This window comes from Chiroxiphia lanceolata, chromosome 4, assembly GCF_009829145.1.
Source record: "Chiroxiphia lanceolata isolate bChiLan1 chromosome 4, bChiLan1.pri, whole genome shotgun sequence".
Classification (NCBI taxonomy): domain Eukaryota; kingdom Metazoa; phylum Chordata; class Aves; order Passeriformes; family Pipridae; genus Chiroxiphia; species Chiroxiphia lanceolata.
Genome location: NC_045640.1, coordinates 9750140 through 9762184, shown reverse-complemented (window position 1 = coordinate 9762184; position 12045 = coordinate 9750140). Strand labels below are relative to the sequence as shown.

The window sequence follows — 12045 nt, the reverse complement described above, 5'->3', positions numbered from 1 at the left end:
GCTCAAACGTGACTGGGGCTGACAGAGCACAATTACCTGAACTGGCATTTCTCCAGCACCCCAGGATTAACGATCAGGTTCACATGAAACCTATTACCTTCCCATAAATAACAACATTTTAGAGTGTTAATTTATTTTCCTCTCCTCTTCTCTTCTTCTACAATTTGCATTATCAGTTGCTAAATATATTATGACATTCGTTACCCCAATTCACCACTTCAAAGACCTCCCCATAGCAATTTTGTAAGTAATTCGCTACTTGATCTTATAACTCAAGCACATAGTGTCAACCGCAGGAATTTTATTTCAGTCCAAATGGCCACGCTTTTGAAAGTTAATATCCATTATTTTCCTCTAGTAGCATTTCATCTGCTCTACAGCAGCAGAAAGAAAATATTTCCATCTAGCTGGAACCATAAGGTCGAGATCTGTGTAATGGAGGCATCCCAATGCTGCCCATTAATATCTCCTTTGGAACTGAGGTTATTTGGAAAATATGAGTGTTTACTTTGTTTACCTCTCTAATCTGAGACATAATTTTTTTTCCTCATGGACCCTAGAGGACACAGAGATGATTGTTGTTTAAGCACATGTGGCATCTTACCTCCAAGAAAAAAATACAACGTGAGTTTATAACTCCGGAGTCCTGAAATCCTCGCTGGCCACAGGTGACAGATGTGGTGGTGTGCACCACAGCATCAGAGACCACCTTTGTGTCAGGCAAATCAATAGGGTCCTGGCTCCTATGCACAACAGCTACAAGAAATTCCTGTGCTCTTGTCTACTGAGAGAAGCCATGAAGCTTCCTTCCTACATTCTGACCTTTTGCAGCACCAGTTGGATATGTATGAGCCAAACGTGCCAGCAGTTGCCAGGGTTCTTGGGAAAAGTACCTGTCGAGGTGGCCTGCTGTTCTGAATAGAGTCTGGTCTTAGCCTCTCCAAGTCGCAGTGATAACACTTTATGCTGTTGGCAGACTCTTGTCCTTCCTCCAGCCAGAAGCTGAAGAAAGTGGCTTGTCTGGCCTTTGCTCCTGGACTGGTTGACACTGAAGTGCCACAACTGGTAGTCGAGATGCTGGCATGCCAGAGCAAGAGAGAGCCTCAGTGGGACACACTGCTTCCTGCCTTGAAGGGTGCTCAGATACTTGACAGAGCAATTGCTATGACAACAAAATTAATATGAATTAAAATCAGCATGAATTGAAATAAATCTGAGCTAGGAGGGGAGGAATTCCTCTCTGGGCCCAGCACAGGAGCTCACAAAGCCCTGTGTGTTTTGGTGTAGGGAAGTCAGCAAGAGCTGCGGGTTGTGTATCAGTGCCCTGCACTGGGATATCACAATCATAAATAAAAATGCTTTCCAAGGAAATACTTAGCTCTTGAAGAAAAATATTTTTATTTTCAATTATAATGCCCCTATGTAGCTCTTTATTAATAGCTTCCCAGAAAACTCTGATAGGTGCCTTATTTATTTTTTTTAGAAATATTTTCTTTTTTTTTTTTCAACAAAGGCAGGAAGTTGTTCTCCTCTTGGGCCAGCAGTATTTGCAGCCAAGAGGGGCAGCATTAAAAGCATGAGTGACCACTGCTAGGATATGAGGTTGCCAACCCCAAGTGTCCCTTCAGGACTTGTGCCAGGCTGCACTTCTCCATTTCCAGCATTGGATACTTCCAAGGGCTGGGTAGTCCCTGACAGGGTCCCAGCAGACTCCATTGCTAATTTCAAAATGCCCTTCTGTGGGTTGCATCATTTTTCTGTTCATCCATCGACTCGTGTGTTGTCCAGGGGTTTCTTCTCTTGTCTCACATATAAAATGTAATGTAAGATATTGGTGAGATGCCTGGCTCACAGCTTAGTGCTGAAGGAAAGAACCACAACTACACATTTTAGTGTTTACCATTAACCTCAAATAATTGCTTCCCTCTTACTAGGCCTGTTATTGCAATAAATTTCAATATACTAAATACTTGTATTAAATCCTCTCTAACAGTTCCCTTGTTAGGCTGAATAAAAGTCAGATTTCTTCCATACATCCCACCAAGATCCCTAATCATCGCCATTGTTTTTCTCTTGGCTTCCTTAATGTTACCAGTACACAGCTTAAACAGGAACTGCCAGCTTCCTCATCTGCTTTAATAACAAGTGTTTAATAATTGCAGGTATAATTATTCACAGCACTGACAAAATTTGCTATTCACCACTAATTTCTTCTAATTACTGAAAGCAGAAAGCAAAAATAGACTAGTTAGAAAGATATTCATTTTTAATCAATTTCATTACTGTTGTTTAATGAACAAAATCTGCAACTCAGTGTTCCAACAACGTTTAAATACAATATAAAAAGAAAGCCCACAGGATGGTGAGTTGCATCAACAAGGGCATCACCAGCAGAGATAAAGATGTCATCATCCCACTCTACTCTGCACTTGTCAGGCCACACCTGGAATACAGTGTTCCATTTTGGTCCCCACAGGCTGGAGGGGGTCCAGAGAAGGGTCAGAAAGGTGATCAGAGGACTGGGAAGCCTGCCATAACAGAAAAGGCTGGGAGAGTTGGGTTTGTACAGCCTTGGGAAAAGAAGGCTTAGGGGAGACCTTATTGCCATGTTCCCGTTCTTAAAGGGTGGTTACAAAGAAGATGGAGACTCCCTTTTTATAAGGAGTAACATGGAAAAGAGGAGGGGTTATGGGTACAAGTTAGTCCTGATGAGACTGGACAAAGAAGGAAAATTTTTTACAGTAGGAGCAGTCAGTCATTGGGATAAACTCCCCAGGGAAGTGGTGGACTCCCCAGCACCGGACATTTTTAGAATTCAGCTGGACCGGGTGCTGGGCCATCTTGTCTAGATTGTGCTTTTGCCAAAAAAGATTACACCCAGGATCCCTTCCAACCTGGTACTATATGATAAGAAAAATAAGGCCAGTGGTGGCTTACGTGCACTTATGCTATGGATTTTGGTTAGAAACACCCAGACTTCTGTCAGGGTGTGTGCCCACACCAAAACGGTGTGGTACCAGGCAACAGTGTCTTTCCTTACCTTGGTTTTATCCTATTTATATGTTTTGATTAATCCCACAACTAGAAAATAGGGAAATGTCACAAAACCCCGCGCAAAGAATTAGCACAAAACCAGGTCTCCCTTGCGCTGCCAGCTCCTCCTGTCGGTGAGGTGAGTGCATCCGAGGGGATGTTTCCCAGGTGTTCCCACCTGGGACAAAACCCTTTTCTAGGAGAAATCTGGCAGTGGGGTGCCGCTTCCCAAGTCACGCAGGACACATCAGTGCTGGACGGTCTCTCTCGTAGGATCTGGGATGATGCAGCTGCAGCGCATGAGGTAGGAGCAACATAACTCAGTCTGGGGAGGTGAGCTCCAGCCGTAGGAACCCCGCCCGTCTGGGAACCAGCCAAAGCTAGGCTGTCAAACACCAGGCTTGCCCTAGTGACAGCCTCAAACTCTTCCTAAGTGTTGGATCTAACCTAAATCAGACACATGGAGTTTTCTGTCCTAGTGAACTGCCTTGTGTCCTGGCCTGGCTCACCCTGGCTCTGTCTGGGCATCAGTAGGGCATGGAACAGGGAATGCAGAACACAAACCCAGGACCACAGGTATTTCCCAACCTATACACACAACACCTTACCCAAGAGATCTCTCAGATATTAAGAGTGCAGGCTTGTTAATGCTTGCTAATTCAGATGTAGAAGCCCAGAGGGATGACTGAGGGGTCAGAGTTGACAGTCTCATTCCTGTCCAGAATATCCAAGCATTGCAAGTTCAGCTGTAAAACCAGTATATAGGGTAGTATAGATAAATAAATAAATACATAAACATTTGTTTTCAAAACAATGTAAAAAAAAAGCTTTTTCTAGGCATCCTAAAAGATATGAAACAATAAATAAATCAATAAAATCCTATAAAATATCTAGGTAGCAATGCTGAGAAGTAACAAGAGTATATACAGCTTTACTTTCCATTTCTTTAATATCAAATCCATCCTACTTCCCTTCCACTTCCAAGAAACTGCTGTGCACATGACACAATTATTTCATTCACCTCTTCAGATGAATAGGCACTGCCCTGCACTGGCTCTGTGGAACACCATTGCTGCCAGAGGGAGTGGTAAGTTCACAGCAGATTCGGTAAACAGACTTTTCCCTTGGCATCCCTGAACACATAGCAACCAGTGGCCCTGCTTTCTCAGGGGAGGAGGCTCCAAAATGAAGGCTCCGCCTGACTTCATCCCTGGGAACCAGGTGGCATTTATTGAATGAATCCCCAGCCTCCAGCACCACTTGAATTGCTCCTCTCTGCTCCCCTCCGAAAACAGCTTTGAGGGACAGTTTGCAGCTCCTGCAGATGGCTGTAGAGGTTTATGGAACTGGCTGATTTTTGCTGGTCAAATAAAATGAATAACAAAAATGGATTTTAGGGTCCAAGCACCTCCAGCTACAAGTCTTTCTGAGTGATGGTGACAGTCACATGGCTGAGCAGCACTTCATTCTATGCAGTGCTCCCTTCCTTCAAATACAAGAGGTAGGAGAAGGCAAAAATAAAAGGAACGCTGGATGGCAAATCTAATAAACTGTCTCTACTGACAGAGAACCCTCAGTATGCCCAAAGCACTTCAAATATGTTTAGGCAGAAGTGTCAGAAAATCGGTCTTATGTAAGCATTTCTTCTAATTAGGTCTTTGCAATTCATGAGGCCTCATGTTGAGCAGACAGCTCTCTTCCCAGCGGAGTCCTGGCTGCTCCTGCAGCCCGGTGTTCAATTTGCTCAGCTAAGGGGTACTAATGCTTCAATATGCAGCAGGCATTTTCTTAAATGTTGAAAGACTTAAACAAATTATAGCCATTCTGTAATTTGGCAGGTTAGAAAAGAAGCTTTTAAAGAGCCTTGTAAAATGAATGACTTAAACATTCACCCCAGGCTATTTTTAAAATTCATTTGTCTGCACTCCAGTGAGGAGGAAGGCACAAATATATGCATGTTCCAGGTCCAAAATTTTGATTTCTGAATTAGTTAGAAATAAGCTACAATCTTTGTGATGACTAATAAATGATTTGGGGAAATGGTGTTGTAACACTGGTCACTGAAATAGCCACAGCTTCATACTCTTCCTCTACTGAGCAAGACTTGAAATTAAAATTATGGAAGAACTTATGGCAAATGAAAGAAGCTGTAGCACACCACCTCCTTGCATCAGACTTTAATGACTAAGTTTCATGCTCCTTTCCACTGCAATATGTGCACTTTTAATCACACTACTTATGAAGTGCCCACTTGTCACAATGCTGCAAACCAAGATATGCAAAAAGAGCTACACAGAAGTTTGCATCAAAAAAATGATGCTGATTCACCTATCCCATCCCACAGAGCCATAAGGCACCTGTGCTATGTGTCTTTGCCAGGAGTAGTATGAACTTATGGAGCAGGGCAAGGACCTTGCCTCAGTTTAACACGACATCTTCAGATGCTCTGCAGGAGTGGAGGGTGCTGAGCCAGGGATTGCTTCCTCTCTGCCACCACATATGCTACTGGAGATTGGGAAGGGAAGAGGAAATCACAGCAGATATTGAACATAACAGCACTTGCCAAAGGAAAAAAGAGATGAACTGCTGCTACAGAAAGCAGAGGTTCTTCTCCTTCCCCAGAAGGCAAGAAGAATCCCTCACTGTGTGAATGCATTTGGTGCACACCCTGTAAAACAAGTTTCAATATAAAGACTTGAAATGTGTTTAAAATCTGTTGAAACGTGTTTAAAAATTGGCAATTCCTTGTATAGACACATCTCTGAGGACATCAATCCCTTAACCTCTGTGACCTCTGTACTAAATCAATATCATAACCTGTGATTTTTCTGTGTAAGGATATTAATGCTAATGTCTTGTTCCTGCAATACAATAAAAATAAGAAGTTATGCATTTACCCATTAATTCATAACTGCTTACCTACAACCTTAAGGAAACATGTGATATGGAAAATAAAACCACACAGACTGAATCTGCAATCCGTGAGTAGCAAAGTTACTAGCGGGAAGAAAGATATTCAGTTTTACCTTGTTCATGTAATCAATGGCTTTACTGAATGAAAGATGAGACAATTAATGCAAGTAGTTTTGAAATGGTCTTAGAGACGTCCATCTCATTGCAAAAATACCCAAAAGAACACATCACATCACCTCTCTATTTATCCTCCACCACTGGCATGCGTGGGACCCTGCCCTGAAGGGACATGTCAGACGCTTAGACTGCATTTGCACACAGCACCCGCAACTCTCCTTGATGGAGATGGCAGTCTTGTCCTCTGGGAAGCCCCCTGGCAGATATTCCTGTTCCTCTTCCCTTGCCATAACCCTCCAAGAGAAATTGGAAGAGGACTTTGGATTTCAGAAAGAATATGAAGCAGCTCCAAAGCATCTCAGGGTTTGCAGGCCCTTAAGTCAACTGTGGAAACTGCACCATGAATTCAGGCTTCAGGTGAAATGCAAACCAAGCTGACTTTGGCATCAGCAGGCCAGAGGGAGATGAAAAAGACCTAAACCAGGGGCGGGTTAAACCCATCCTCACAAGCCCAAGGGCTCGATCGCCCGCTCTTGACACAGAGAAGAAAACAGCTTTTAGAAGACCTTGGGAAATTAGCACTGGTAGCCAGCAAGTGTAGATCAGACCCAGTGCAAGGACGCGTGTCTCTCCAGTGACCAGAATCGGAGCCCACGTGACAAACAGCTTGCTGCAATTGCTTCACCCAACCAAAGCAGCAAATCTGACTGCAGATCACAGAGGGGATCTGAGGGATCTGGGGTGCCACTAGAAGCAGATCAAGGCCGTCCCTGAAGCAGCCAGTTAGGAGTTGTCAGCCATAACAACAGCCTTTTGGGTCAAACAGCCAACTGCTCTTGCACAGCAGCTTATGGTATTGCATGATGCTGGTTGTCACTTTCCTATTGCTTTGTAGAGAAGAAAGGTCCATCCTCACAGAACGTGCTCTACTAGGGCAAAGAGGGTATGGTAGAAAGCAAAAAAGTCATGAGCTTGTTTTAGGATAAAACCAAAAAGTCTCATGAAACAGCAAATTGCTCGTCAGTGTTTTGAAAGGGACCTACTTAATATGTGTGTGACTCAGAAAAGAGTAAGAAAGGGCAAAAGGTAAGAAAGAAGAGAAGGTAAGAAAAGCCAAAAGGAGGGCCAAGAACTTCAGGGAAAGGGCATCTCTTTCGTTTGTTGGGAGAAGAACTCCAAGGAGCTTTATCATGACTTTCAAAGCAGCAGGCACCCGGCCCTCTCCTCTGCGTTCCTCCTCTCCCTCTCTCCAGCACGCTGCCTCCCATCTGACGACGATGTCTGCACACAACAGGCAACGGGGGCTTGCACAGCAGCTTCAGAGCAGGCAGATGGCCCAACAGCCTGCCGGCCCTTCCAGTCCGCCCTCTCCGGCACCGCCGGCCGGGATCCCCCCGCTCACAGGCCCAGCCCTGCATGGCCACACTGCCCCAGCCTGCAGCAGGACTTCCCCTTCTCGTCCACGCATCCCTCCCACCCCAGGCAGCGCCCTTCTCCTTCACCCCACCCAACACTCACTGGCCCCAGCAACTAAAAGGCTTGGGTCTTCAGGAGGTTTATTTCCTCCCAAATATCGGACTACAGCGTGACAAAAAGAACCAGCTCTGCATATTGGTCAAACCAGTAGTTTCATTTCAACAAAGGCTTCTAGATATTCTGTTGTAATTTAGCAGCGGCTCAGCCCTGGAAGACACGTCTTCCAAGAACTCCTCCTTATAAAATGGAGGGCAGCAACACACGAACATCGGGAGAGCCTGAAAAACAAACTTCTACTTCCAAGAACGAAAGACCCACTCGGTGGCAGTTACCCAGCTGTGCTTACAGACGTCCCTGTGCTGCCTTCAGCCTCCAGGACAGCTCTATTGCACACACACTTGCCAAGGGACACAGCTCAGCTGCCTAAGGAACAAGTCCGAGCCCAACCATTACAAGACAAGCTTCCTGGCACTTTTCTTTCAAAACCAATCTTTATTTTAAACTCTCACAAGTCTACTTGAAACACTAGGCTCTCCTAGGTCACCGCCCATGCTAAAGCACCGTTTGTCATTTTGGTCAGGAAACGGGAAGAGAAAGCATGAGACGGCCTTTACCTTGTTCTTTGAAATTCAAGTGGAGAGCACTGCTAACACCTACCCCTACTTTATCCTATGGAACTTAACTCAGCTAATTCTTCCCTACCCCTACTTTATCCTATGGAACTTAACTCAGCTAATTCTTCCCTACCCCTACTTTATCCTATGGAACTTAACTCAGCTAATTCTTCCCTACTCCTACTTTAACCTACAGAACTTAAGGGGACTTATTCTCCTATTTCAGGGAACGGAAAGAAGGACAGGTGGTGTGGGAGGATGGGGACAAGGGTAGGGAAGCTGGGGACAAGGGTGGGAAAGCCAAGGCCCAGCTCGGCTTGAGTCTGGCCAGAGCTCTTAAGGAGAACAGGAAGGGCTTCTACAGCTGTCTTGCTAAAGACAGACTAGGGATAAAGTGGGCCCTCTCCAGAAGGAACTGGCAGACGTGGCTATCATGCACAAAGAGAAGGCTGAGGCTCTTGATGACTTCTGTGCTTCAGTCTCCGACAGCAAGTGCTCCAGCCACGCCGCCCAAGTGGAGAAAGGCGAAGGCAGGGACTGGCAGAAGAGCCTAAGTCCCCTGCAGCAGAGGATCAGGTTCGAGAGCGTGTCAGGAACCTGAATGTGCACAAGGGACCCGCTGAGGTTCATCCACAGGTCCTGAGGGAGCTGGCAGACAAAGTTGCTAGGCCACTCGCCATGGTTTTGGAAAATCGTGGCAGTCAGGTGAAGTCCTCGATGACCGGGCAAAGGGCAATCCAAACCAACAGAGCAGCAGGACTGGCCCCAACACTGAGCCCTGGGCGACAGCACTGGTGACCGGTCATCAGGTGGATGTCGGTGCAGTCACCGCCACACCCTGGGAGCCGCCATCCCAATCCGCCAGGCAGGGCCAGCAGAATGCCCTGCGCAGAGCCCGGAGCGCCTCCCTGAAGAGAGAGGGCCGCTGTGCTGAGACAGCTGTTGGTGAGGGCTCGACTTGCCAACGCTCAAAAGACTGTCTGTCCGACACCAGCAAGTCCTCCAAGCAAGTGGCCCCCCTGACGGCCTGCTGTTCCTGGGAGTTCTGCTTTGCACTTTGTCTGGGTTGGAAAAGGCCTTCTTCTGTCAAGTCCATGTCTGTGCCCATGTAAAACTGCTGGTTTGGGTTGGAAGGACCCATGTCCCGGACTGCCCCCAGATCATTGTCCGTGGATGTGCCTTCTTGAGCGTCCCAGGGCTCTGCCCGTGGCCCGCAGGGGAGGGACACAGAGCTAGTTGCTCCCCCAGTATTCCAGCTTTCAGCTGTGTTTTCTTCCTCTTGGCAGCGCTCTAAGAGGCTGGAGATGTCCCAGAGACTCCCATCCTCGGACCAGGCCGTCTCCTTTGTCTGGGCCACTGGCAGGAATGCCCCCACCGCTGCCACTGCCCACTGCTCACTGAGAGCTGCCAGCTGGCTTGGTGAGGGGCTGGCAGGGCAGGGGGAACTGTGCAGGGCAGCTGCCTGGCTCTCTGCCCCTGCTGCTGTGCTGTGCTGGTCACTGTCTGTCTGTTCTGCTGCCTCTCTGCATATGGTGCAGGGGCATTTGGGCCCCTCCTGGCCCCCAGTCTGAGGTTCCAGCAAGATTGGTATGAGGGAGGGCTTGACCCAAATGGTGTAGATCTTGATGTCTTCCCAGTTGTCCTGTGACAGCTCATTGTCGTTGCTGTCTTCCTCCTGGGACAGCGGTTGGTGTGTGTGTTCTTGTCCTTGGGACTCCCTGGAGATGTCCCAGACCTCTGAGGACCAGACGCCCCCGCACTGCCCACTGAGAGTTTCCAGCTCACATGGCGAGGGGCTGAGGGCACAGCGGTCCGGGGTCGGGGCCTGTGGCCTGATGTAAGGGCTGCTGCTGCGGCGAACTGGGGCACGGGCTCTCGGTGTGGGCCCTTGAAGGTCCCGGGACTCTGCCAATACCTCACGTGGGATGGCCACAGGGAACCCCTTTTCTCTGCTGCTCCAGCTTTGGTCTCCACTGCGTTCCCCAGCTCTTGGGGGCAGCTCTTGGGGGCTGTACACATTTAAGTCTCGCCCCAGCTTGGAAAAGGCCCCCTCCTCAGCCTCTGGTACTGGAAGCACTGTCTTTGCTGCTGCCCTTGCCCACTGCTCGCTGAGGCCATTGGCTTCCAGCTGGATTGGCGAGGGGCTGGGGGAGCAGAAGGGGGTGTGCAGGGCAGCTGCCTGGCTCCCTGGCCCTGCTGCTGTCGCCTGCTCGCCCAAGGCAGGAGAAGTTGATGTCTTTGCCGCCTCTTGTACCTTGGCAGTGACAGGTGTGCAGTGCTCCTCTTCCTCAGGAGCTCTGGTGAGGGCAGCAGCTTCTGCCTGGCTGTCCGTGGGACCCGCCAGGGTAGGACAAGAGCTGTGCAGGTCAGTGTCTGCCTCTTCTACCACCTGTATGCCCACACTGCTGGGGAAACCGGGCCCCTCCTGGCAACCAGTGTGGGGGTCCAGCAAGACCTCCGGGTAAAAGGGCTTGACCCATATGGTGTGGACTTGGCTGCTCTTCTTCTTCTCTGTCTTCTCCTGAAACAGCTCTTGACCGTTGTTGTCTCCTCCATGGGACAGCGGTTGCTCTGTCCTTTCCTCCCCTTGGGACTGCTCTGATTGGCTGGAGATGTCTGAGAGCTCCTCAGACCAGGCCCCCTCCTTGCTCTCTGCCACTGGCAGCACTGCCCTTGCTGCTGCCCTGGCCCACTGCCCATTGAGAGCTTCCAGATGGCTTGGGAAGGGGCTGGGGGGACAGCAGGGGCTTTGCAGGGCAGGGTCCTGCCTCTCTGACCCTGCTGCTGTGGATGTTCCTGCTGTCACTACCTCCATACCTGGTTCTACCTCCCTCTGTGGCTCCGGCTCCTGGCCACGTCTCCGGATCCCAGATGCAAGCCTGCGCCGGGTGGCGCGTGCCACACGCTGCAGTGTGTCCAGCACAGCGCGGCCGCAGCCTCTGGGGCTGTGTGGGGCAGCTGCCTGGCTCTCTGCCCCTGCTGCTCTCACCTGCTGGGCCACGGCAGCAGAAGAGCTGCTGTTCTCCTCTTCCTGCGCTGCTGCCTGCGTCTGCCAGTTGTCCACCTGTGGCGAGGAGGAGGAGGAGAAGGTGGTATGAGGTGGAGACGGTTGCCATGGCACATCAGGCCTCTCCGTGCCCGCAAGCCCAGCTCTGGCACCAAGGCAGCTCTCTGCTACCCTATCCTTCACCTTGTTCTTCCTCTGCCAGCTCGACAGCCACTTGCATGGCTGCAAGTTGGTAAACTTCTTCATCTTCCACATCGTTCACGTCGGCTACTTCCTCTGCCGCTGAGGCTCCCGAGAGAGATGCTGCCTCCTGAGACAGATGCTCTCCTGGGAGAAAGAGGGCACTCCAGGGCTCTGCCCTCCTTAAATAGCCTCCCGGGCAGGGCGGGGCCCAGCACTGTCACAATGGCCTGTGTGCCCAATGAGGCCCTGCATCACAAAGGGCCCGGCAATGCGCTGTCACAATGGGCCATTTCCCGGCACCCCTAGGGCAGCAGCCTAGGGGGCACACAACTGGCTACAGCTGGCTGGAACTAGTTGGAACCGGCTGTGCCCGGCCCAAGGCTCCCCCGCTTTCCCCTCACAGACGCTCCAGCTGGCCCGAGCCAACAGCTCCCACACGCCCTCGGTACCCGCGGCCTCCCCAGAGTTCAGCCCTGTCTGCATCCAGCAGCTGGTGGTGCCACGGCAGGTCCCAGGGTCAGAGAGATAAATTACTTGTGGGTAGAATTGCCTTGGTAAAAGTAAGAAAGGGCAAAAGGTAAGAAAGAATGTAGGAAAAGCCAAAAGGAGGGCCAAGAACTTCAGGGAAAGGGCATCTCTTTCGTTTGTTGGGAGAAGAACTCCAAGGAGCTTTATCATGACTTTCAAAGCAGCAGGCACCCG

At 49.4% G+C, this 12045-nt stretch overlaps 1 protein-coding gene across 3 annotated transcripts; it reads right to left on the bottom strand.

Annotated features, from left to right (window-relative positions):
• Window positions 1-7556: 7556 nt before the first annotated feature.
• On the bottom strand, window positions 7557-11521 carry LOC116786425. 3 transcript variants are annotated; one of them, XR_004356920.1, is made up of 3 exons: window positions 11344-11521; window positions 8344-11217; window positions 7557-8253 (listed from the first exon to the last, which is right to left on the bottom strand). XR_004356920.1 is itself a non-coding variant. In XM_032687002.1 (3 exons), exons 1-3 carry the CDS (start codon window positions 11413-11415, stop codon window positions 8959-8961), a joined length of 1863 nt encoding a protein of 620 aa, XP_032542893.1. In that variant the 5' UTR covers window positions 11416-11521; the 3' UTR covers window positions 8293-8958. The 3 variants fall into 3 exon arrangements, 2 of the variants coding, with proteins under 2 accessions (XP_032542893.1, XP_032542891.1); XM_032687002.1 differs by lacking the exon at window positions 7557-8253 and having other exon boundaries at window positions 8293-10674; window positions 11143-11217; XM_032687000.1 differs by lacking the exon at window positions 7557-8253 and having other exon boundaries at window positions 8293-11217.
• Between the last annotated feature and the right edge of the window lie 524 nt (window positions 11522-12045).

Coding starts and splice junctions, on each gene's coding strand:
- LOC116786425 (XM_032687000.1), bottom strand. CDS start 11,415: ATGTGGAAGATGAAGAAGTTTACCAACTTGCAGCCATGCAAGTGGCTG. Junction 11,218..11,343: donor GCTGGCAGAGGAAGAACAAG/GTGAAGGATAGG, acceptor TCCTCGCCACAG/GTGGACAACTGGCAGACGCA.